This window comes from Dreissena polymorpha, chromosome 13, assembly GCF_020536995.1.
Source record: "Dreissena polymorpha isolate Duluth1 chromosome 13, UMN_Dpol_1.0, whole genome shotgun sequence".
NCBI lineage: Eukaryota > Metazoa > Mollusca > Bivalvia > Myida > Dreissenidae > Dreissena > Dreissena polymorpha.
This window is the reverse complement of record NC_068367.1, coordinates 32,062,236-32,088,253: the sequence shown is the minus strand read 5'-3', so window position 1 is coordinate 32,088,253 and position 26,018 is coordinate 32,062,236. Positions and strand designations below refer to the sequence as shown.

The following is a 26,018-nucleotide window of genomic DNA, read 5'->3' as shown; positions in this document are numbered from 1 at the left end:
ATATTTAAATCAAATTACTGTTGTAATTTGATTTATACCTAAAATAAACAAGGGCGGTTTGTAAAACACGCGTGCCCTCCAAATGGGCTGTCATTTGTAATGGCAGCCATTGTGTGAATACGTTAAGTTTTTTTCAGCATTTAGGGAAGATAGCCCATGGCTTTGACATTGGTAATTTTATCTACATTTTCAAGAAATTGGGAAAATAAATTGGGATTTAAAACTACATGAAAGGGTTCAACATTTTGAATCACAAGCAGTAGCTTCTTTGGCAACACTACAGTACAACCATGTATACCTGGCCTCAAATTTTGTAAAATAAAACAATCCTGCATCAGGCACCATTTTATTAGGAGGCGCTTCTTCTTCTTCAGAAGAACTACTGCTTTCAACATGTTGAATGTCAGTCAGAACGTTGCTTTCAGAAATCAACGATGACGAGATTCAAGAGTCACTTGTTATTAAATTACTATCATTAACAATGGAAGGAGTTTCAATAATAGGACTTGTACTAGTTGACGATGTTAGTTTATTTAATGACGCTTGCTTAAAAAAAATCAACAGTTTTCGTTTGACCAGAATTTTGCTAAAGAATCTTTTTCACGTTATATTTCGAATTGCGCGACATATTTGTTTTTCATTCAGTCGCATCACAAAACATTTGAATTTCATTGCAAATATCGTAAGCGCCTATACAACACGAAGAATATCGGGCACAAGAATAATGCAGACGTTATCCAAATCGAAGTCAAGTCGACATCCGGCACAAGACCGGATCGGACTACAATTCGTTAAAAAAGCAAAACAGCCGATGTCATAAGCATTTTTTTTTCTGATTGGGATTTTTTTAAAGCAAATTTTGGGAAAAAAGTATATTTTTTGCGATTGGAAATATAGTCTAATTTCATCTATAAAATCGGGTAAAAAAAACCCCTGATGTTAGACCTAAGTATCAATAGTAATATATACATATACATATATATATATATATCATCCAGAAACCATTTTACTGCTTCAGGTCACTGTGACCTTGACCTTGGACTTTATGACCTGAAAATCAATAGGGGTCATCTGCCAGTCATGATCAATGTACCTATGAAGTTTCATGATCCTAGGCCTAAGCATTCTTGAGTTATCAATAGGAAACCATTTTACTGTTTCCAGTCACTGTGACCTTGACCTTTTACCTAGTGACCTGAAAATCAATAGGGGTCATCTGCCAGTTATGATCAATGTACCTACGAAGTTTCATGATCCTAGGCCTAAGCATTCTTGAGTTATCATCCGAAAACCATTTTACTTGTTTGTGTCACTGTGACCTTGTGACCTGCAAATCAATAGGGATCATCTGCCAGTCATGATCAATGTACCTACTAAATTTCATGATCCTAGGCCTAAGCATTCTTGAGTTATCATCCGGAAACCATTTTACTGTTTCCAGTCACTGTGACCTTGACCTTTGACCTGAAAATCAATAGGGTTCATCTGCCAGTCATGATCAATGTACCTATAAAGTTTCATGGGCCTAGGCCTAAGCATTCTTGAGTTATCATCCGGAAACCATTTTACTGTTTCCAGTCACTGTGACCTTGACCATTGAACTAGTGACCTGAAAATCAATAGGGGTCATCTGCCAGTCATGATCAATGAACCTATGAAGTTTCATGATCCTAGGCTTTAGCATTGTTGATTTTTTGTCCAGAAACCATTTTACTGTTTCCTGTCACTATGACCTTGACTTTTGACCTGAAAATCAATAAGGGTCATCTGCCAGTCATCATCAATGTACCTATGAAGTTTCGTTATCCTAGGCCTAAGCATTCTCGAGTTATCATCCGCAAACCATTTTACTGTTTCCAGTCACTGTGTCCTTGACCTTTTACCTAGTGACCTGAAAATCAATAGGGGTCATCTGCCAGTCATGATCAATAATAATATACCCCCTCTTCTTCGAAGTGGGGCATAATAAAAAGATTATTTATTGGTTTATATACATCACTTTGTATTTATGAGTCTCACCCTAAGAAAACCTTTGCATGTGCATTAAGTGTTGTCCCAGATTAGTCTGTGCACAGGCTAATTCAGGAATGACACTTTCTGCTTTTAAGTATTTTTTAAGTCTCTTCATAGGGAACATCCAGTTAAGGCCAAAAGTGAGGCTCATATTTTTAATCAAGAGTTGTCTACCTTCCAGCCCGACTCCATCTTTGCAGCAGATGATGTCTACTCAGTGCGACCTCCATCGTAGACGCAAAGTCCAGGTGTGTCCTGGACTGACTAGAATAATATATACAGACTAGAATAATATGCACAAACTTGTTTGTATTTACCATGTACTGTGAAACATTAATTATTTGTCAGGAATTAATTTGTGTTTATTTCGTCAGTGGACCGAGTGAAGAATTTAGGATCCCAATGAATAATTATGTCCAATGTTTAAACAAAAGTCAATTGAATTACCGTAGACACAAGGCATTAAAATCAACCGTATTGCCCACATACATACTTTGTCGATTTTATTATCAAGATAAATCCGGTGTTGACACAAAGGGGTGTACATAATACAGTGTACTTAACTGACACATGACATTGCTGTAAAACGCGAATGCAGTAAAAATGTATCAAATGCGTTGACTTCCTTTAGGTAGAATAGTAATGATTAGTGCTAATTGTTAACAACTTTATTACCCATTGTGATTATTGTGTTTTTCAGGGGGGCTGCAGATTATACAGCCTTCACCCAGCGGATCAAAGTCAAAGACAATAAACAAAATTAAAAGATGACGATGTGTGATCTACACCTGACTGAATTAAATTATGCATATTTATTACAAATTAATAAAGAACATTTTTATTTGTGTTGTTTGCATTTAACTATGAACTTGTAAATGACATACATTAATAAGGGTCCATTACTATCACCTGATAACAATAGATTCATTAATTGGCATGTGACAAACAGGCCTCACCTCCTGCAAGTGACTCCCAAGTGTCCTCCCCCTTTCCCCACCACAATTTGTATTACAAACAAATTGAATATTGACTGGCGCTTTTTTTCAAAATCAGACATTGGTGAATTTTAGTGCTGGCAAATAGTCCTTTTTTTATGACGAAATTTTGTGTTTGCAAAAATTAATGGTTTCACAGTATTTGCCCACCCTTATTTTTTACACTTCACGCTTATACATGATTCATGTAAATTTATGAATAAAATATTAGCATATTTTGCTTTATAGTCATTTTTTTTTTCTCATCTCACAGTAGAATACAAGCCAGGCTTTAAGAAAAAAAGGCTAAATGCATGTGCATTAAGTGTATTGCAAGAGTAGCCTGTGCAGTCAGCACAGGCTAATCTGGGATGACACTTTTTGCCTTAACTATTATTTCTGTTTAAAGAGATTTATATAAATAACAATAATCCATAACAGCAGACAGTGTCTTCCCTGATAAGTCTTTGTGGACTGCACAGGCTTATCTCAGACAACCAGTTTATGCACACACATCAAGCCAAGTTTTCCCAGAACGCGACCAAAACTATACCCACTCTTTGCACAGTTTGTTGCCCGCCTCGACAAGCATGTGCATGCAGTGCAGGGAAGTGATCCCTATGAGGAATATGATCACAAAGCTGACCCAGAGCCCTCCATTCTTGAATGCCACGGGCATGGCCAGGATACCTGTCCCTATCATGCCCTTGAGAAGGTGCATCAATGTCTCCAGGTTGCTAGAAATATATAAGAAGAACGTATCAATAATATAACAAATGCTTATATACATGTATGTACCATAATAAAAATGTTGTCTGATTTTTGTTCTTTTGCAAAGTAAGGTTTGCTAAGCTAAGCACGATATTTCATATAATTTATTAACTGCATGTGCACTCAAGTATCATATACCAATGAACATAAACGTGTATGTTACTTAAGCCATTAAAAGATTTCTTGCTTTCCGTGTTTGTTCCTTTTAATGAGGATGATACTATTCAGCTGACCAATCATTTCAAATGTGGCCACCTGCCTTACAAGGCCGCCTCCCGTGGCTGGCTACTTAACCCTTTACAACTTAGATACGTATTTAACCCTTTACCACTTAGATACATTTATATACATGTATTTAACCCTGTACCACTTAGATACGTTTTTAACCCTTTACCACTTAGATATGTATTTAACCCTTTACCACTTCGATAAGTATTTTACCCTCTACCACTAAGATAAAATTATGTATTTAACCATTTACCTCTTATATACATATTTAACCCTTTACCACTTAGATACATATGTAACCCTTCACTACTTAGATACATATTTTGAGCATTTGTAGTCCCTTAGAAAGTTAAATTAAAGTAAAGACCTTTCTTACTAGATTCAAGTTTTAAAGGCTTCATTTCCAACCCTTAAATACTGTACTGATGAGCAGCAAACAGCATAAAACCTGAACAGACTGTGAGTTACTCGCGGGCTGTTCTGGTTTTATGCTGTTTGCACAAAGCCATTTTCACTTCGCTTCTGAGTGGGAAAGGGTTAACACAGGTTAGACTGTACACAAGTTTTGCTAGACTTCTTTCTCCAATATCTTGGTAACACAAACCGTAACAGAATTATTGTTCTTTTTCCAATTAAATTTTTCGAAAAAAGTGTGTTACCATATAATTTTTGCAATCTTAAACTAGTAAGTTTACATTTGGAACAACTAAATTATTATTAAATCATAATATTTATCAAGCAACATAAATCTTTACACGATAATATTCCTGGTACTGCCTTATTTAAGCCCCAGGTCTTCTGTAATATTGAGTGATATGCATATATGACTACATATAATGTTATCAGCAGATAAGAAATTAACACTCAATGACGCAAACTTCGATGCACTTTGCAAGCAGATGTCAAAAGGAGCGATTGTTGTATAAACATAACTTGCTGTCCCTAAGCTCAGTTAGTCAGTTGTTAGGAACATAATCAGTCAAAGTGTTATCAGCACTTCATGGAAAACATGGACAAACATGGTGTGAATTTTGTTAAAATTTCATGCAATGCAGTGATGATTCATCACCAATTCATGATTCCCAAAAAACACAGTGAATATATAGAGAATATTATGTGAGTTTTGGATAAAGATCAAGTTTATCATGCGAGGCTTATAACCGAGGTAGTGCGAGGCTTGCTGAGCGCTAACATGGTTCGAGCCAAGCATGATAAACTTGATCTTTATCCAAAACTCACATAATATTCTATTTATTCTATTATTTCCTCCTATTTTCCATTAATACTTATAAAATATCGCATTTTTTGACGATTTTGTTTTTCTGTAGTTGACAAAAATGTATAATTCAATTTTTTGAAAAACCCAAATCTGATAAAACTAGAGCTTTGTCACAGACGTAACGAATACCCCCACATGCCGCATTGACACATAATATTTTGCATGTTGTTTTCACAAAAAACAGCGGACACCATGCTCAATTTTTAAAACGCACTAAGTGACCCCTTGACCTAGTTTTTGACCCAGAAAGGCCCATGTTCAAATTGGCCTTAAGATCATCTCCATAAAACTTCTGACCAAGTTTGATGAATATCGGATGTAAACTACTTGAATTAGAGAGCAGACACCATGCTGAATGTTAAAAACGCACTAAAAACGCACTAAGTGACCCTGTGGCCTAGTTTTAGGCCCAGAATGGCCCATAATCAAACTTGTCCTAGAGATCATTTAGATAAAACTTGTGACCAAGTTTGGTGAGGATTGGATGAAAACTACTTGAATTAGAGAGCGGACAACATGGCAAGGTTTAAAACGCACTAAGATACCCCGTGACTTGTTTTTGACCCGGCATGACCCATATTCAAACTTGCCCTAGACATTATCAAGATACAACTTCTGACCAATTTTGGTTAAGATTGGATAAAAACTACTTGAATTAGAGAGTGGACAACATGGTGAAGTTTAAAACACACTAAGTGACCCCGTGAACTAGTTTTTGACCCGGCATGGCCCATGTTCGAACTTTACCTACACATCATCTAGTTACAACTTCAGACCAAGTGTGGTAAAGATCGGATTTAAACTACTTGAAATAGAGAGCGGACACCATGCTCAATGTGTAAAACTTATTAAGTGACCCTGTGACCTAGTTTTTGATCTGGCATGGCCCATGTTAAAACTTGGCCTTCAGATCATCTAGATAAAACTTCTGACCAAGTTTGGTGAAGATCGGATGAAAACTACTTGAATAAGAGAGAGGACACCATGCTGAATGTTAAAAAACGCACTAAGTGACCCCGTGACCTAGTTTTTGACCCGGCAAGGCCCATGTTCGAACTTCGCCTTAAGATCATCTAGATACAACTTTTGACCAAGTTTGGAGAAGATCGGATGAAAACTACTTGAATTAGAGAGTGGACAACATGCTGAATGTTTAAAACGCACTAAGTGGCCCCGTGACCTAGTTTTTGACCCGGCAAGGCCCATGTTCGAACTGGGCCTAGACATCATGTAGATACAACTTCTGACCAAGTTTGGTGAAGATCGGATGAAAACTACTTAAATTAGAGAGCGGACACTTAATACGGACCGACAGACAGACTGACCAACCGACAAGTTCACTCCTATATACCCCCCTAGACTTCGTTTGTGGGGGTATAAAAATAGCGATAGTATAAAGCTCAAGTTAATACGATTGTTGTTATACTATTGATTCTCATCTGGTAATAGGATAAAAACATTAAGCATTGTGTGAATAATAGATTAAAAACTGTGAATACAGCATTAAACACAGTGAATAACAGATTAAACACTGTGAATACAGCATTAAACACAGTGAATAATAGATTAAACACTGTGAATGAAGCATTAAACTCAGTGAATAATAGATTAAACACTGTGAATGAAGCATTTAAGACAGTGAATAATAGATTAAACAGGCTAATCTGCGATAATACGATAAAAAGAACATGCCTCATCCTGGGTGAGCCAGGCTTCCTCTAGTTTTCCAAGACAGGCTGATATTGTTTTCCTGTTTTGGGTGATATTTGTTTCAAATTGGATATATTATGAGCTTTGTAAAAAGTGACTAAAAGTACCCTTATAATACTGCTTTGTTAAAGGCAAAGCAGTCATGCCCATGTTTAAATTCAAGGGTACATAACTCAGCAAAATATAATTATAACATGTGACTTGCACAATCAGTCATTCTTCAATTAATTGTGATAACATACCGGTTTGTTGGGTTTCAATTCAATCACTTGAGAAATGTGATTTATTTTGCTTCAGAAATGTATACATTTTAAAATATTTAAGGTAAAGGGCATTTAACTCACAAACTTGTTGATCACTGGCATTTACACCCTTTACCACTTAGATATGAACAATGTATTTTAACGCATTTGTAGTGTCTTAGAAAGTTAGGGCCTTCCACAGGCCATTTAATGATCCCTCGCCGGGGCGCTTGAATTTAGAAATCAGAGTCCCCGGGGCGCTTGAAATTTTCCGAGCAGTGTATTTTTCAGTAAAAGAAAGTGGAGATTGTCAAAAAAAAGAAAGAAGGTTTCTCTATCAGTGTATCAATATGCCCTGTTTTAAAAGAGCACTCGGTACCTACTTCCGCAAGTAATCGCCATTAACACCACATGGGTTAATGGATAATCCACTGATAAGAGAATAGCATGACGCGAGTATCGATTATTCTAGCCACATTACACAATCATTTATGCTATCACAGGAAACTCTCAGGTAACATTCCAGTGGTCAAACTGTGATGTTCATTGTCCAATCAGTTACGCGAATGCTTATAAGGGCGGGTTAACTATCAGCCATTATTTTTTATTGACATCGGGCACGAAGTAAGAGTTTATCGCAGCTTGATTAGCAAGAAGTTGTACCATTTACTTAATATAAAACTGGTAACTAGTACAGTACAGTACATTTAAGACGGTTTCGGGCATCATCATCACACCTTTTTACTGTAAACAAGTGTTACCTATGACTTATAATGAATACGAGAAATTAATTGCAAGTGGTAAAGAATCAATTACTTATAGCCAGTAAGTTGTGCAAATAACTCCCGGTTACAATTATGCGATAACAATTTATTTCCAGTACATGTATATTTCATCAAGTCCATTTATAGAACTGATTTACCTCGTTTTTCTGACATTTATTCAACACGTAATGCGCTTTAACAAATTTTCGTTGAATTAATTACGCACACTTGTAAATGTTTTGTCCAATAATCGATACTAAGAAGACTGATGATGGCAACTGTTAATATTTGTTGAAATCTGAAATGGGAATAAATAAATTTGTAATCCGAAACCCATTCCCGTAAGTCGATGTTAACGCGTTTTTAATCCGAAACACACTTTCAAATGTAAATGTTACCCGTCTGTAGATCTGCCATAGTCATTAGCACTTTTCTATGGAATTCCATAGAAAATATTATGGAATTCTACGGAAATCAATGGAAATCCATCGAATTTGATGGAATTCCATCCACTTGCCAATTTTCCATCTGAAACTGTTATGGAATTCCACGGAATCTTGACTAAAATTCCATGCATTTCCACGGAATGTATGGAAAACACCATGGAAAGTTGGACTTAGCCATTTTTTTCAACGGAAATCGTTATGGAAAATAACTTATACATTTTCTTGGATGGAAATCAATGGAAAATAACTTAGAAAATTTTCACTGGTTGTCTGAAATGTATTTGTAGTTTAATACATGTATGAATTTATTTGCATCATGTATTTTGTATTTAAAAGAAAATGCAATAAAGATAATTATAAATTTGTTCTAGAAATTGGAACAGTTCTGGAACTGTTCCATATTTGTGTTCTAAAACCTATGTTCTGGAATTGTTCCAAAACAGTTTTTGTATAATAAATCCAGAACATTTGTGGAAAATGGCTTAGGACTGAAACTGTTCCAATAATTTCAAGAACCTTTTTAGAACATTTCAAGGACAAAATATGGTCAAAAATTTCTAAAAATGTTTTAAAATGTAGTTCTAGAACACATCTAGAATGCTTTAAGAACCAGTAAGTTCTACAAAAGTTCTTATGGGGAATAAGAACACATATAGAACACCTTACACTTACAAATAGCCAAATAGACTTCATAGTAGCGACAGCAGCAGCAGCAGTAGTAGTAGTAGTTGTAGTAGCTGTATTAGTAGTAGTAGTTGTTGTTGTTGTAGTAGGTGTTGTTGTTGTAGTAATTGATGTAGTAGCAGTAGTGTTTTTTATATAAGTAGAGGTTGTGGTGGTAGTAGTAGTAGTAGTAGAAGTAGTAGCATTAACAGTTTCTGTAGCAATAGTAGTAGCAATAGAAGTAGCAGTAGTAGCAGTTGTTGCTGTAGTAGCAGTTGTTGCTGCTGCTGTTGCTGCTGTTGTTGTTGCTGCTGCTGTTGTTGCTGCTGTTGCTGCTGTTATTGTTGCTGTTGTTGTTGGTGGTGGTGTTGTTGATGCTGTAGTAATTAAAGTAGTAGTTCTGCAAAAGTAGGAGTAGTTGTTACTTTCAAAGCAATTTCTACAAGTTTAAATTCCTTAACCCTGTCCAAGTGGTATACACACTGTTTTTTCTCAATATCAAACTCAGCCAGTCCAGGTTGTCAAATAACAATCTATCTGATAAGCTAAGCATGTGTTGTACATCAGATGTTGGGTATGTTTGCTGCAAATCTATTGGTTATAAGATATTACAGCCTTTTCTAATTGGCTGAATTCAAATACAGAAAGTTTACCTGTTAGATTGAAACATGAAACATGGTGGACAATGTACTGGTTTAACTTGTTAAAATAAAGTTAAAGACATTTAACAAAGAGAAGAGTTCATTAGTTTTTCCATTAAAAACACTTTCTTAAAATACTTATGTAGTTATATCATTTGGAAAGTGACATGAAATATTGCTAAAGAGTGATGCATACAGTGTTTGAGCAGTCTGTCTAGGAATAGAACAACAACTGAAGGTTTGTGATTTTTATTATTTCTAAATATTCCTTTAAATTTAATCTTCTTATGACATTATTGTAGACCTTTTTATGTGATATTTGAGGTTTTAGTATGGCAAATATTAGTTTAAAAGCAGCTGTCACCCAAATTTTCACTTAGTGGAGTTTGCAGGTTGAAAAAGGAAGTAATAAGACCTATGTGGAGAAATTAATAACGTTGAATGTAGTATCGGAATTCTATCATGCAAGGTTATGGAACTGCAGGCTAAGGAAGTTTTTTACTGTGCATGTTGAGCACTCAATGCTCATTAATGGTGTTAATATTTATTATTATTCCCCGCCATAGGCGGAGGGATATTATTTTGGCGTTGTCTGTTCGTCCTTCCATCCTTCCGTCTGTCCGTCTTTCCATCCGTCCGTAGTCATATCTTGGAAGTGCTTTGGCAGATTTCACTGAAACTTGGTATGAGTATGTATATGGATAAGAGAATAATGCATGCCAAATGGCATTGTACACCATTAGTTAATAACAGAGTTATGGCCCTTTGTATCTTGAAAAAATGCTTTTTGTGTGTCCAAGGCCATATCCTGGAAGTGCTTTGGCGGATTTCATTGAAACCTGGTTCGAGTATATATATGGATAAGAGGATGATGCACGCCAAATGGAATTGTACACCATCTGTTAAAAACGGGGTTATGGCCCTTTGTATCTTTAAAAAATGCTTGTTTGAGTGTCAAATATATTACTTATGTGTCCAGAAGCATGTTGGCGGGGGATATCAATTCAACATATTTGCTTGGAAATAAAAAAATAAACCAATGGAATTGGTTTTTAGGTATCTGAGTGTGCATTTTCATACCAATAGAATTACACATCATTCTAATTATAGCAATAATAAATTTGTACTAATCATACCAACAAATTAAGTTATGCTTAGTGCTTTGCGATGTATTCACTTCGTTTTTAGTTCTCTTTCTAAAGACCATTTAACAACTTAATATTTAAAACAATTCATGAATTACGTTCCCTATACATTTTCATTATGTGCTTTAATTTCCATTGACCAGTTGATGGAAGATACTGCAGAGTTTGGCTGGGAAATAATCCAACAGCAAAGTGGCTCTTTAAGCGCATTTACCTAGAGGACTTACAGGGCCACAAATTCATGGTAAATATTGTTATGCCCTGGGCTAGATAAATTATTTAATGTTAAGCACCTGAAAGTATTTTGTCTTTTTGGAATTCAATATATTAGTCTAAGTCATTTACACTTTTCTGGATCCTGGGATAACTTTAAAAGTTCTAAGTATTTTTTCATGAAACTTGAAACATGAACAGATGACAATAAGGACATTTTGCACGTCATTTCATGTTGTTTATAATGCAAGAATTCTGGTTGCTATGGCAACAAATATATTTAACAAACTTAAAATAGTGAAGTTTAACAGGTAGGGGACCATATTGCTTTGCAATCTCTTGTTATAGTTTGAATGTAAATATCTCTTTGCTTTAGACATTTTTATGATTTTTTATTCTGTAGAGCACATGTGAGCAGTGTACAATTTACCTCATACCAAAAAGGACCCGGAGGCAGTGACTGGTGTTCAATATTCTCAGAAGAAAAGGAAAATGGCAGTGGAAGACTTGGACAAACATTTTTAGCCTCTGTGTTAAGCCTGGCAGTCTGTGGCTGGTGACATGTTTTATTTTGGTTACTTCTTGTATAAAAAAGACCAGTTATGTATTTTGTGAATTGTATTTTGTGTTTGTTTTTTGTCTTAATTTATTTGTTTTTTTTTTAAATTTAGGAATTTAAAACTTGGATAATTGAATTAAGTCTGTGTTCAACAGTACTGAGCATAGTATAATAAATAACAAATTTACAACAGTTGTTAATTTGTTATGTATTATTATTAACTATGCTCAGTACTTGAATACTGGCTGTCTGCATGGGAATTTGTTTTCTAAAAAGTTGGTTTCAGACTTAAATATTTGAAGTTAACCTTCGGAACTTTTCTAGAATTGTACTGGAACACATCAACTAGAACTGAACTTCTGTAATCGTTCTGAAAGTGTTCTAGAATTAATAAGGAACAGTTGTTGAACGTTAAAATTTATGAGAAAAAACTCTAGAACAATTGTGCGTGATGTGTGTGTGCATGTAATTGTGTGTGTTTATGAACATATGTGAGAAAGGAAGTATACTTGTCATAAGAGAAATGTAAAATTCTACTTCTATGTTTTATATTGTGCCTTTTATAAGTTTTTCTTTTCTCACCTGTATATGCATGCATGTTTATGGATGTGTTTTTGAATGTGTGCATGCATGCCTGTGGTTAAGAGAGTTGGTACTTAATGAAAATGTAAAACCACTCATTTTTGAATATGTACTGTGACTGCATGTGTGTGGTTAATGATTGATGCCAGATCTTGTTCTTGTTTAACTTCTATGATGAAACCTTTATTTACATTCACATTTGTTTTTCAAAATCAATAAAATGCCTTTGATCTATAATCTGTTTGTTTTTTCTATTTTATTCCAGCTTTTTATTAAATTCCATAGCTTTTCACGGAATTCCACGGCATTCTATGGAATTCCACGGCATTCTATGGAATTCCACGGCATTCTATGGAATTCCACAGCATTCCATGGAATTCCACGGCGTTCCATGGAATTCCACGGCGTTCTATGGAATTCCACGGCATTCTATGGAATTCCACGGCATTCTATGGAATTCCACTGCATTCTATGGAATGCCACGGAATTCTATGGAATTCCACGGCATTTTATGGAATTCCATCCCATATCAAGTCCCCCTTCTGTTGTTTTTTTACTTTTCCATTGATTGCATGGAATCGGATGGAAAGTTAGTGCCAATACTCCACGGAATTCCATCTAACAATTTCCATAGAATTCCATATGATTCCACGGCAGATCTACAGACGGGTACTGCAAGGTTAAAACTTTAAATATTCTTGCTTTAAATTAGCAGTGAAATTTATTTTGTGTCAAATCTTTTTCTCAATTCAAAAGAGCGCGAAAATTATTCAGCATGTACAACGTCGCATCATTTGCATAGAAAGCGTGCGTGTATTTAGCGTTTTAACAAGCACACAACACGGGATTGATGCATGTTAAGAGGCAATATTTCATCAAATCTATAAATATTCACTTAAAATTTATTTGATACTATAGAAAATGGCAAGGTTTGTGTTAAAGAAATAATTGAGAGCTTTTATCGTAAATTTTTACCAGAAAGTGATTTATAAAAATGAAATAAACGGGATTATCGGGTAATAAATAGAAACTTGAAAAGTAGTAAGTATACAGTAATAGAGTTGGGTTTAAACTAATGTATTCGGGAATCGTTCGAGTTGGGATTTTACTATCTGTGCGGGAAAGTTTTAAAACAATTAAACAATATAAAAAATTATATATATTTTTAAATAACTGGGGGATTTTCTTGAAGAGTCATAGCGCACCAAATGACGTCTTTTGATTTTGTTTTTTTGAGTTATAATGCACCACAGAACGAGAATTTACACGTTGAATTAAAAAAAATTAAAGTCGGCAGGAGACACCCCTCCCGAACCACCCCTATCAGCCCCGGGGCGCCTGACAAAAATCCTGTGGAAAGCACTGAAAGTTATATGTAATTGAATACCTTTCATACTAGATTCAAGTTTTAAAGGCTTCATTTCCCACCCTTAGCTACTGATGAGCATCAAACAGGTGTCTTGCAATTCTACTTTTGATTGTAATGACATATCGATTATGGAATAATTTGAGCTTTCAATTCAATCACTTGAGAAATGTATACCGTTTATAAAGTTCACTTTTGTTTTACATGCTATGCAATATTTATACGCTGCAAAATAGCGCCCCTTTGATGCCTCAAATCAATGGCTTCCTTGTAACATTTGGTTCAGCCTTTACCACTTAGATTATGTATTTTGTCTGATTTGTAGTCCCATAGAAAGTTACATTTAATTAAAGAACTTTCTTACTAAATTCAAGTTTTAAAGGCTTCATTTCCAACCCTGAGTTACTGATGAGCAGCAAACAGCATAAAACCTGAACAGACTGCGAGTTACTCGCAGGCTGATCTGGTTTTATGCTGGTTGCAAAAGCCATTTCCACTTTGCTCTTATGGGGGAAAGGGTTAACTGAAGATCACTCAAGATTTAAGTGTAGCTATCCTGTTTTTAATAATTTGTAATTGCAAATGCCCTCCATTTGTAGAACTTTGTACTGTTAAGTGTGTTGACAAATATCAATCAGCATAAGTGGCCAGTATTTCTCAACAAAACCTTAGAATTGCTAATCAATGAAATTGCTAATCAATGAAACACATACATTGCAAAATATATTAAATTCAGTTTAAAATTATTTAAATAGAATACAAAATACATGTATAACGTAAAATGTACCTCAATTTTTTCTGATTCTTATATTCAAGTGATTTCCACATTACACAAATTACAGGCTGTCAAGTGACCTTTTTTCAAAAAGTAGGAAAAAATAGGAACTACTTTTGCAAGAAAAGTAGGAAAAAAGTAGGAAAAAGTAGGAACTTTTTCCTCAAAAGTAGGAATAAATAATAATTATTTTTTAGACACAGGTCCATAGCTTGAAACAGAGCAGGAGTGCCATCACATGTTCTGTATGGATACCCACTTGAATCAAACGCTTTTGTGAATTATCATGCATGTATTTCATGTTTTCCTTGTGTTTTTATCCATCTGCATGACTTATAAGTTGATTAGCACCAGAATTACTACAAGATGGACTTCATTCAGACAGTACAATATCTTGCAAACTCATTGCCGGTATCTCTCTTGCACCATGATCCCAGTGTTTTTCCACTGTTGTCCAACTTCTCCATCCATGAAGGGTTAAACTTTGTTTTCCCACTAGGAATTTTAGCACTTATAGTGTATCTATGATAATTAAGTTTCAAGCAAAGCTACCCTGATAAAGAAGTATACATGTAATTAGATGCTGTTCATTTTGGTGTATCATCAAATAAGTGGTTAGAGGTCTTCTGTGTATCGATATACAAATGGTAATTATATTGTGCATGTTATATCCTTAAGCAGTCAAATTTATTTAGTGATACACCAACTTGTTTTAAGATTAATACTAGTATATAAAGCAGTGTAAATGCTCTGCTACAGCTACATTGTGAAACCTTTAAATTGACAATAGGGTGCAGTTATAATGACTTAAGTTACATTCAAAATGACTGGTCATTGCAGAGCAGATTATGCAACTGGAGATAGGACCTTATCACCTGACATCTTTTATGACAGCATTGATTGGGCAATGAAACAGTTGCACTAAATTGTTTATTCCAGTTTCAAATAATGGCTTCACATTATTGATGACTTTGCGGGAGTGTAATAATGCCGTTTAATAATTTTAATACTTCGCTTTAACACCTTGAAGTTACCTCACTACCTATGGCATCATTAGACAAGAGTTGTGTTTGTCCGAAACACAATGCCCGTGTGTGTGTTTCAGAGTTTATTTACAGGTCCTACTGGCCTCTTCACGAGGTTACGGTGGCCCGACCTGAACACAATGTCCACTATTGCGCAGCTTTGAAATAAAATTTCAATATATCATTTGGCAGGTTTAGAAATTATCTCCCTTTTAAAGCTTATTACTTCCCTTGGATTGTATAATTTTTTAACTTTTGACCTTGAAGGATGACCTTCACCTTTCACCACTCAAAATGTGCAGCTTCATGAGATACACATGCATGCCAAATATCAAGTTGCTATCTTCAATATTGCAAAAGTTATGGCCCATATTAAAGTTTTCGGACGGACACACACACACACAGACAGACAAACGGACTGGCAGTACAACTGCAATATGCCACCCAACCGGGAGCATAAAAATGTATCAGGGCATTTAGGCTCTGTGCATTTATCTTTAATTACTAAACATGATGTACCTATGATATCAATAGAACATCATATCCGTTGTCATGTAATACAGAATTTATTACATTATATTTGTAAATGATGAAAACTCGGCAAAGCATCAGTTTGATCTTTTTTCCAATAACTTGTGTAATAAATTCCATATTACATAACCACTCATACAATACATGTATCTCTATATCTCTAAATTCCAAACAGCAATATCATGTAAACATGCATAAGGTTTGGTCAAATTGTTGTCAATGGAAACAAAATAAAACTGGAATAAACAATGGGTTCCCTCAGCTCTTGCATCACTGGGAACTGTGTAAGGTAGTGAAGTCTGCAGTATACAAATGCTAAGGAAGTAAACAAGGCACTATTGTTACTTCAAAAAAAAACTTGTCAATAATTTTAAAAGTTACATAAAAAATAAATATTTATGCTCCTGAAGAGGTGCTAGCAGACAGTCAGCATGGGTTGTCAGGTCTCATCTAGATGAATGCACATTAACAGGGATACAGTCATGCCATAGATTCATTCATCCTGCAAGTTTACTAAATAAACTCTTTAAAAAAAAATAATTCTCCATTGAAAATGAAAAAGTAGGAATAGTAGGAAGATTTGGTAAAAAAATAGGAAAAAGTAGGATCCTGATGAAAAAGTAGGAAATAGTAGGAAAAAGTATGACCGCTTGACAGCCTGATTAATTATTCAGTGGTTTTATCATTTTATCTCCGGATAGTTTCTAATATATATATAGTTATTTGTACAGCATAATATTATGTTTGTTTCTTACTGTCTGCCAAATTTTACTTTCATATCATACTTTTTGTAGTGAACATTTCATGACAGCTGCTTTATGGCCCTATTCCACTACGAAAACAAGCCCACAATTCGCTATGATGTATCCCATTTATTGAATCGGGAAGATTCGTGAAGTCTACGATACAGTTACGACACTGGTACGATCAATTGAGTTACGACAAATCGTGGAGTTTGGTTCAAATCTTGCGAATAGTGCCGCGACTTCACTACAATGTGCAAGTATCTACTGCGACTGTATAACTACGAACGATGCAGATCGGTCACGAATAAAGCTTGGACCTCACCGGACGCACCCATGAATTAGGCGCCAATATCTATTGATATTGATCATTCTTTACAATGTGACCTACATTCTTCTGTGTACATGTACATGTGTAAGAAGCCCAGTGGGCATCCAATGTTGCTGCAACGTTGTATTTAGGTTGCATGCGAACGTTGCAGTTAGGTTGTACCAATGGTCTATATGAAAGTTTTCCTGACGTTTTTTCCCACGGTTGCTGCGACGTTTTTTCCCAATGTTGCTGCAACGTTGTATTTAGGTCGCATTAAAACGCAGTATTTTTAAATTTATTTTTTTAAATAATATTTAAAAAATAAATATTTACTGCCAACCGCTCTTCGATTAGTATCGGCAGTTATGGACATTTTCAAGTTTGTTTCTTGAAAAGAACCATTATTTGGTGTCTATAGAGGAGTTAATGAAACGCTCCCTAAGTGGGAATCGAACCAACCAACTCCTAATCGCTAGGGGACACCTCATCCACTACACCACGGCGTCAATTGAAAGTTTCAGACAAAAATGTTGACTATTTATTTTTTGTTGAAACTTAACTATAGATTCTACCATTTTAATGCATAACACAAACAAACAAACAAAACAATTTATCCGGCTATTTTGAGTTAAAGTTCATCTTTAGCATCTTTAAGTTTAAGCAACTGATCTGTAAAATTAAAAAAATTGAATTTCTAAAATTTACAATAAATCATATTTTCATTGATGCTACAGTCTAACCTGTCAATAAAGACCATTCAAGGGATTTGGTCGATGTGGTCTTTGTTCACAGGGGGTCTTTATTCCCAGGGTCGATTGAAACTTTGCAAAATATGCTAGTAGTTTTTTTAACAGGTAGCTTATTTATGAATGTGCTCTTTTGTATAAATGTTTGAATACTTTTGCATGTATAATGAAATAAAGGATTGAAAACACAGTTTTGTTTTTATATTTATTGTTTCCATTCGCTTATGTTTTTATTATTTATTTCATTAATCATATACATGTATAAATAACTATTGACATACACGTATATATGCATGTAATTCAGAATGTTTTGGATTAGATTTTTGTCTACACCAAGATCACTTTGAGCCACTTGTCTACAACTGCGTCTTTTGACTTACAAAATAATGACCTTAACGCGTTCTTCCAACGTCAGAACTTACGCTTGGAAGCCATGATAGTTAACATGAATTGAAAATTTACTTATCTATAATCTATGCACGACTTTTTACGGAGAAATTTAAGAAGGGAATGACTATCAAAATGTTTTTACTAAGGCATGGTAATTGATATGAAACCGTTAATTTCCGCAATGAGTTGATGAAAGCCCCAAACCTGTCTTTGATATTTTCGGCAATTAGTTCTTTAATCGCGAGTCACTTAAATACAAAGGCAATTTTTTACACTTTTGACAAACAGTCAAATTCATAAAAGAAGCAGGCGAATAATAATTAGCAATGTGTGTTAAATAAACAAACAACTGCTATCGAGTGCAATAAACTGTCACTTGCCAATATCTCCATAGCGACCAACAAGTCCACTGGTAAGATGTGTATCACGTGACTTCACAGCGTCATGGCGGCCATTTTGTTTTTTTAAAGTTGCGAAATCGTTGATTTCTATGATTGCAGTGGTCGTTGTAAGCTATCAAAAAGGACTTTTGGGAATGTAAAAGAGCGGTCTTTGGTCTTTGTTCGCAGGTGGGCTTTATTCGCAGGTTTAATATATAGTGAAATCGTTCGGGAGGAAATCGGTGTGGTCGTTATTGACTGTTGGTCGCTATTAACAGGCGGTCGCTCGGGCAGGTTGGACTGTATGCATAAACTGTATTATTATAAAGTACGATTCCTACTCGGGAAGCGTTTTATTATCTCCTCTTTAGACACCAAGTACTGGTTCTTTCTAAGAAACGGACTTGACAGTGTGCTTATCTGCCGATAATACTCGAAAGAGCGGTTGGCAGTAAATAGTTTGTTGATTTTTATTTTTTTATATTATTTAAAAAAAAGGATTAAAAAATACTACCTTTGAATGCAACCTTAATACAACGTTGCAGCAACGTTTGGAAAAAAACGTCGTGAAAACTTTCATATACACCATTGTGACAACCAAACTGCAACGTTTGAATGCAACCTAAATACAACGTTGGAAAAAAAACGTCTGGAAAACTTTCATATACACCATTGTGACAACCAAACTGCAATGTTTGAATGCAACCTAAATACAACGTTGCAGCAACGTTTGAAAAAAACGTCGTGAAAACTTTCATATAGACCATTGGTACAACCAAACTCTAACGTTCCAATGCAACCTAAATACAACGTTGCAGCAACGTTGGAAAAAAATGTCAGGAAAACTTTCATATACAACATTGTGACAACCAAACTGCAATGTTCGAATGCAACCTAAATACAACGTTGCAGCAACATTGGAAAAAAACGTCAGGAAAATTTTCATATACACCATTGTGACAACCAAGCTGCAACGTTTGATGAAACGTCCAGGTAATGTTTTGTATGCAACGTTGTGGCAATGTTCGGTAATGGTTGCCGACGTTGCGACCTAAATATTATGTTGCCACAACATTGCATACAAAACATTACCCGGACGTCCGGTAATGTTTTGTATGCAACGTTGTGGCAATGTTTGGTAATGCTTGCCTACGTTGCTACCTAAATATTAAGTTGCAGCAACGTTCGCACAATGTTTGATGCCCACTGGGAGGCCTCCGTTCCTTTTTTGGCGGCAAAGCAAAAATGGAAGTTCGACAAAGAGCAGCTGTAGTATTTACCGGTTGCACCACAGGTCTCTGAATCTGCAACATCTAGTTCCACATCTTGATCTTCAAAATCCATAGGAGTCAGAGTTGCTCCTTTCGGAGGATTTTTTGTGCTTTCTATTTCGATTGTATTCTTACTGATCTCCCCCTGCCCTTGCCTCTTCTTGCCATTATTGATTATAAACAAATTACGTGTTATTCATACAAAGCCCTAACAACTGCATGACTGAACAAAATGAGAAGCTCTGTTTAGCAGGGGTGTGATTGAGGTGAAGTCTGAGGGGAGGAAAATTCTGAAGACTGATTTTGACTACCCAAATCGCGTGCATTACGCAATGACAAACCTTAAAACAGATTTTTTAATAAACACCATCTTAAACTTATCAACAAGATTTTTTTTATGAAAATCTTTTTAAAATCCCTTTTAAAACATGTTATGCAAAGTCACCAGTATTAATTGTGATCAAAATCAACGAGTGTTCCGATACCTGTGAACGATGACGACAATCTTTTTACTTTGAGCTCAATGCCTTTATATTCTACATAAGGTCAACAATGTTACAAGTTTTAACTAACTACAATTTACCACAGTTTAAGTAGTTCAATATTTTTTCACAAGAATAGAATATGACTTCAGCCTTACCAAGACAGTAGATCTTCCGTACCCATTCAGAAAGTGGTATTGCTTTCTGATTTATATCCACTGTTGTTTCTTCCCTTTCCCATTTAAATTTGTTTTTCAATAGTTGTTAAATCTCTGAGATTTTGTGAGATTCGTTCGTTCGTCTTCATTAACGCTTCACAAAGTCGCCATTTGCAATCGAATCAGAAAAGAAATATGAAACACATTTTTAAAGACCGATTTTTATTGGAAGATTGGGAAACTACAGTTAAGGCTCGTTTAAAAAAAATGCTAAGACAATATACCAGTGTAATATGCGGAGAGGTTTCCCAGGCCCCTTATGAAATACACCCTCAGATTCGGTCGTACTTTCAACCATTTTTTTTCGAATTTACGCGAATTGCATAAATGACCCTGGACAAGCCGATCCGCGGAAAAATCACACCCCATTTTATATACCACACCCTTTCTCCGAAAATCGTAACTGTTTCGTAACTAAATCGCGAGAATCTTAGCGGGCTTGCAACTGACTCGGGGACGAACTCGTGAGAGTCTTGCCAACGTCTTAGCTGATTCGTAGACAGATCACGTGATCACCGATTTCCTGATTGAGTAACGAATTACCTACGAATCCATTACGATGCCCAAGAACGCACTACAACGCTGTTACGAGTCAACTGCGATTAAATTCAGTCTTGGAGGTCCTGGCCAAATTTTAAACAGGTTTAAAATCTGGCCACGATTTTTCAGGAGTTCACAAGTTGCAGGAATCACTTACAACTGGCCCACAACTAGCTACAAATGAGTTAGGACTTTCGCCGATTGAGCTACGAATGTCCCCGACCTCAAAATATTGGAAATCGGGACAAATCGTGGGGAATCGGGTCGTAGTGGAATACCCCTATTAAATAGACCTTAATGATGTGACTGGGGTCACCCTGTGAATATTGAGTCAGGATCCAGCAAGTAATTACCTTTCAAAATACTATGCAAGAGTGGAATTAAAGTCTCTTTAGCAGGACATAGAAAAAGTGAAACAAAAGGTTTAGTACATTTACCTAATATTCTATGTCTCCCATCATTTTTCAAAAATGGTGTCTTTATTTTTAAAATAACTGATCGAAAGTGCCTTTAATAAAAAGATAAACAACACATGACATAATGAAATAAACCCAATATCACCATATTAGTCTGCATGTGACAGCTTTCCCTGTGCAATGATGAAATATAAAAAAAAGAATCAATTGAGCCTTGTTCTTTGAAAACTGAGCTTACAGCATGTGCATAGAGTGAAGTCCTAGATTAGCCTAATAAGTCCCCACTGGCTTATAATGGACGACACTTTTCACCTAAACTTGATTTTTGCTAAAAAGAGTCTTTCTTGAAACAAATATGCCATCAAAAGCGGAAAGAATCCTCCTTGATTAGCCTACTCAGACTTCACATGCTAATCTAGTACAAAACTTTTCACAAATGCATTTAGCCCAAATTTCAAAGAATGATACACAATTTATTCCATGGGATTTATTTCGACATTATGTAAACCTGTTGATGGGACAAAAACATGTACTCACGTTGTGCTGCTTCCGAGTCCACCGTGGGCATCTTCCACAACAATATGGCTTCCTGAGCATGTCAATATAGATTCGCCTTTGTCCTCTCTAGTTGGGCCACTGTGCATCTGTTGATGAACAGGACTTGGCCTGGACTGAAGGTTTCCTATGTCACAATCATCTTCATACTCCGTATTGCTGTACGGCATAGATGATTTTTGTTTGCCAGCTGGTAACAACAGTGTCTCAGTGTCATTGTCATTGAACGACATCTTGTTCATAGCCACAGCATTAATATACAGAATTGAAATTCAGTGAGTGACCCTCAATATACTAAGCAATAACACTGCTACTTTTCAGTTCATAATAACACTGCTACTTTTCAGTTCATAACAACACTGCTACTTTTCAGTTCAAAATAAAACTGCTACTTTTCAGTTGACAATAACACAGCTACTTTTCAGTTCATAATAACATAGCTAATTTTTAATTCACAATTAATACTGAGCAGTTATGAATTAACATCGTAGATCATTTTAACATTGTAGTATTTGATTATTGGCACAGTAAATATTTTATCAGATTTTATCCTTACACAATGTAGATACACATAAAATGCTTTTTACAAAGCTAAATATACTACTATCAATACACTGTAACATGCACACTATTCCTTGATCAAGTACTGTACTTGCTTTGACAGCTATCATCATGTGTATGGTGAGGTACCACCATCCCATCCTGATAAAGGTTTATAATGATGCACTCAGTTCGGTGTCCGTGTCCTTTATGTGGTTCAGTGGTATTGATACAGAGTGAATCTGTTCAAACTTTCCACTGATTACACCCACACTCAGCAGTTAAGAATCTGAAATGAACAGATAATGTCATAATTACATCAAAATTCAATGTAAGGCAAACATATCTAATGAATATCGTTTCATTCACTTACTCACCCTTTATCTTTAAGAACTAGAAAACAAAACTGTCACTGTGCCCTTTGATATAATCGTGACGCCAAAGGCTAAGGTTCATATACAGTTTTGGGCTGCCTTGATTGTCACTATAAGGTCACTCAGTCCAAATAAAGGTTTTCTATTTTGTGTATTGTATAGCAGTGTATAATTAACAAACTAAACTGCTCATCTTGACAAAATTGCATAAATATGTTTAATATGAAATGTATGATTTTACCAAAAAATCATGTTAAATAATAATTGATAAAAAATAATTGTTCAGTGTTAAACAATTGCTACTGTTATACAACAAGAGATTGCCTAGCAATATGGTCCCCTACCGGTGAAACTCCACCATTGTCAGTAAAAAAATAATAAATTATTTGTTGCCATAGCAACCAGAATTTTTGACGTAGGAACAAAATGATATGACGTGCATAATCTCCATATTGCCATCTGTTGATGTTTCAAGTTTCAGGAAAAAATATGAAGAACTTTTAAAGTTATCGCAGGATCCAGAAAAATGTGACAGACAGACTGAGTGTAAACCATAAGTCCCCTCCGGTTTCACCGGTAGGGGACAATAAATAGCGCTAAGTGCATCTCAGCTGAGTGTAGCCGTGACGAAGATGTAATTTGTCAATACAAAAGGGACAGGTTATATGAAAGATATTTTACAAACAGAAGTTAAAAAGACATACTGCATGTTTATAATCAGGGGCCCTTCCTCAAGATGTACTGAATGCCGTTGGCATAGACCAACAGTTGACAATGGGTTCAATTTTTTCTTAATTTAATGTGTCTTATATAAAAGGCTAAATTACTCAAGACCTTAAAAAAGGCAAACAAAGATAATGATTGGAAATTTAGATACAGGCGTACTCTGACCTTGAACGATGACCTTGACCTTTAGCCACTCAAAATGTGCAGCTCCATGAGATACACATGCATGCCAAATATCAAGTTGCTATCTTCAAAATTCAAAAAGTTATGACCAAACTTTAATGAAGGTTAAAGTTTTAAGAACGAAAAATATTTGACCTTTGACCTTGAAGGATGACCTTGACCTTGACTTTTCACCACTCAAAATGTGCAGCTCCATGAGGTACACATGAATGCCAAAGATGAAGTTGCTATCTTCAATATTGCAAAAGTTATAAAACTTTAACTAGGTTAAAGTTTTATGAGACACACAATGACTGCCTGACACAATGACAGACAGGCCAAAAACAATATACCCCCGATCTTTCGATCCGGGGGCATAACAATTCAGGCACAAGGGTTACCTGATTTCTATATTCAGGCAATAAGTTGCCACTGTGCATAAAAATTGGAAAGGAATACAATCAGAACACCACGCCATCTACTATGTATAAAAGTAACACTTTTTTGTTATTTAGCATGCATGGTCCATATTTAGCGCAAGTGATCCATGTAAAAAATCGAAACCGTACCAAGTACTTTAAGAGTCTGTTTTGCATTTTATGGACATAGATTGGTTAGAATCTTACCAATCTGCAGTACCATATGTCACCACAAAAGACGAGCACGAAAACAGGGCAAGAAAGCCCATACTAAGAGATAGGACCCCAGACGAAGCATGGATATGGGCCTACACATATGGGTAAGCAACAGTGGCATTCAATAGAGGGAGAGCTGGAGCCTATCTGCAGTACCCATACAGACAGGCAAGGCAAAGGCAAAACTATCAGGTTTCTTCTGCACAAACTACAGACCTGATGCATGAGCCTTTATCCTTGCTGCAAACACCATCAGAAGCAGAGTAAACCAAGACTTCTAGATAGTCTACTTAACAATGCTTTGTCAGTCCATAAAGCAGCAACAGCCAACAAACTGCCTCTCCTCACAGCAGCACTACAAAATAAGAAGTAAACAATTGTAATCTACTGTATCTCCTCCCACTGCGGGACGAATGGAAATGATGAAGCAGACAGATGGGCCAAGCTGGGAGCAGAAGCAGACAAAGAATGAACAAGAGCACTGCATAACGGGTGCCACGCTCGGCTGCAGGTGCAGTTTTGAATAAATGAAAGCTTGTCAGAATTATTTTTTTAGAGGTCACAGTGACCTTGACCTTTGACCAAGTGACCCAAAAATGGGTGTGGGATGTAGAACTCATGAAGGTGCAGCTACATATGAAGTTTCAAAGTTGTAGACTGAAGGCAGCGCTTTGATTTTAGAGCCAATTTTCAAAACCTTAACAAAATGTTAAGGTTTTAGCACGACGCGGACGTCGGACGACGAGCTGGCTGTGACAATACTTCGGGTTTTCCGAAAGTACATAAAATTAAAAAAATGAGTAAAAATCTCTGACCCGACCCCACCCCCATAAATTTGACCCTGTGGCTGTGGTCAGATCAAAATTCCAAATAGTGCAGGGTCACACATATGCTCAAAGATACCAAGTGTGTACGTTTTAAGGTACTAGTGCTTATAGTGAAGGAGGAGATAGTGGCCAGGACGGACGGATAGACAGACAGACGGACGGCAGAGATCACCACAATATCCCCACGCTTTTCAAAAGGCGTGGGGATAAAAATTCAACTTGTGCCATCTCCATCATGCCTTTGTGCAGAAATAGAGCAAACAGCTTACCACATCCCCCAAAATGCAGGGAAACAAACCACTTAGAGAAGTATATGGCTGGAACTAGCATCCCTGCAGTCTAAATGTAGGCGTGATCGAAATAGATGAAGAAGAAGCACATCAATCCCAAAACCGATCTCCCCACAATTGGGGCAATTGAAATCACACTTAAAAGTTTTCAGTATTAAAATTAACCGCTTTTCGTATTTTTTTGTACAATTGTATAATTGAATATTCAGAAATAATAAGGGCATCATTAGGTGTATTGGGGGTATTGAAATTGAATGCTTTTGATGACACACAAATTAAAACAAGGGCTGTTTGTAAAACATGCGTGCCCGGCATATGGGCTGTCAGTTGTAGTGGCAGCCATTGTGTGAATATGTTTTTGTCACTGTGACCTTGACCTTTTACCTAGTGACCTGAACACCAATAGGGGTCATCTGCCAGTCATGATCAATGTACCTATGAAGTTTCATGATCCTAGACCTAATTATTCTTGAGTTATCATCA

The 26,018-nt window shown here is 35.9% G+C and overlaps 1 protein-coding gene and 1 long non-coding RNA gene across 3 annotated transcripts in view; one reads left to right on the top strand and one right to left on the bottom strand.

Annotated features, from left to right (window-relative positions):
* LOC127855573 (proton-coupled amino acid transporter 4-like) overlaps positions 1–24,773 on the bottom strand; it is a 39,190-nt gene extending 14,417 nt beyond the window's left edge. The window contains exons 1-4 of one of the 2 annotated variants that reach the window (XM_052391304.1): positions 24,635–24,773; positions 21,964–22,810; positions 3,545–3,724; positions 2,188–2,277 (exon numbers count right to left, since the gene is read on the bottom strand). In XM_052391304.1, the coding sequence (XP_052247264.1) occupies positions 2,188–2,277; positions 3,545–3,724; positions 21,964–22,223 (530 nt within the window). In that variant the 5' untranslated portion in view covers positions 22,224–22,810; positions 24,635–24,773. Of the gene's footprint in view, positions 1–2,187; positions 2,278–3,544; positions 3,725–6,957; positions 7,145–21,963; positions 22,811–24,634 lie in introns of those variants that run through there. The other variant, XM_052391305.1, reaches the window with a different exon arrangement.
* Positions 9,838–12,474, top strand: LOC127855575 (uncharacterized). Its single transcript, XR_008037591.1, has 3 exons — positions 9,838–9,969; positions 11,020–11,120; positions 11,493–12,474. It is a non-coding gene; the product is annotated as an uncharacterized LOC127855575 (long non-coding RNA).
* Positions 24,774–26,018: the final 1,245 nt, after the last annotated feature.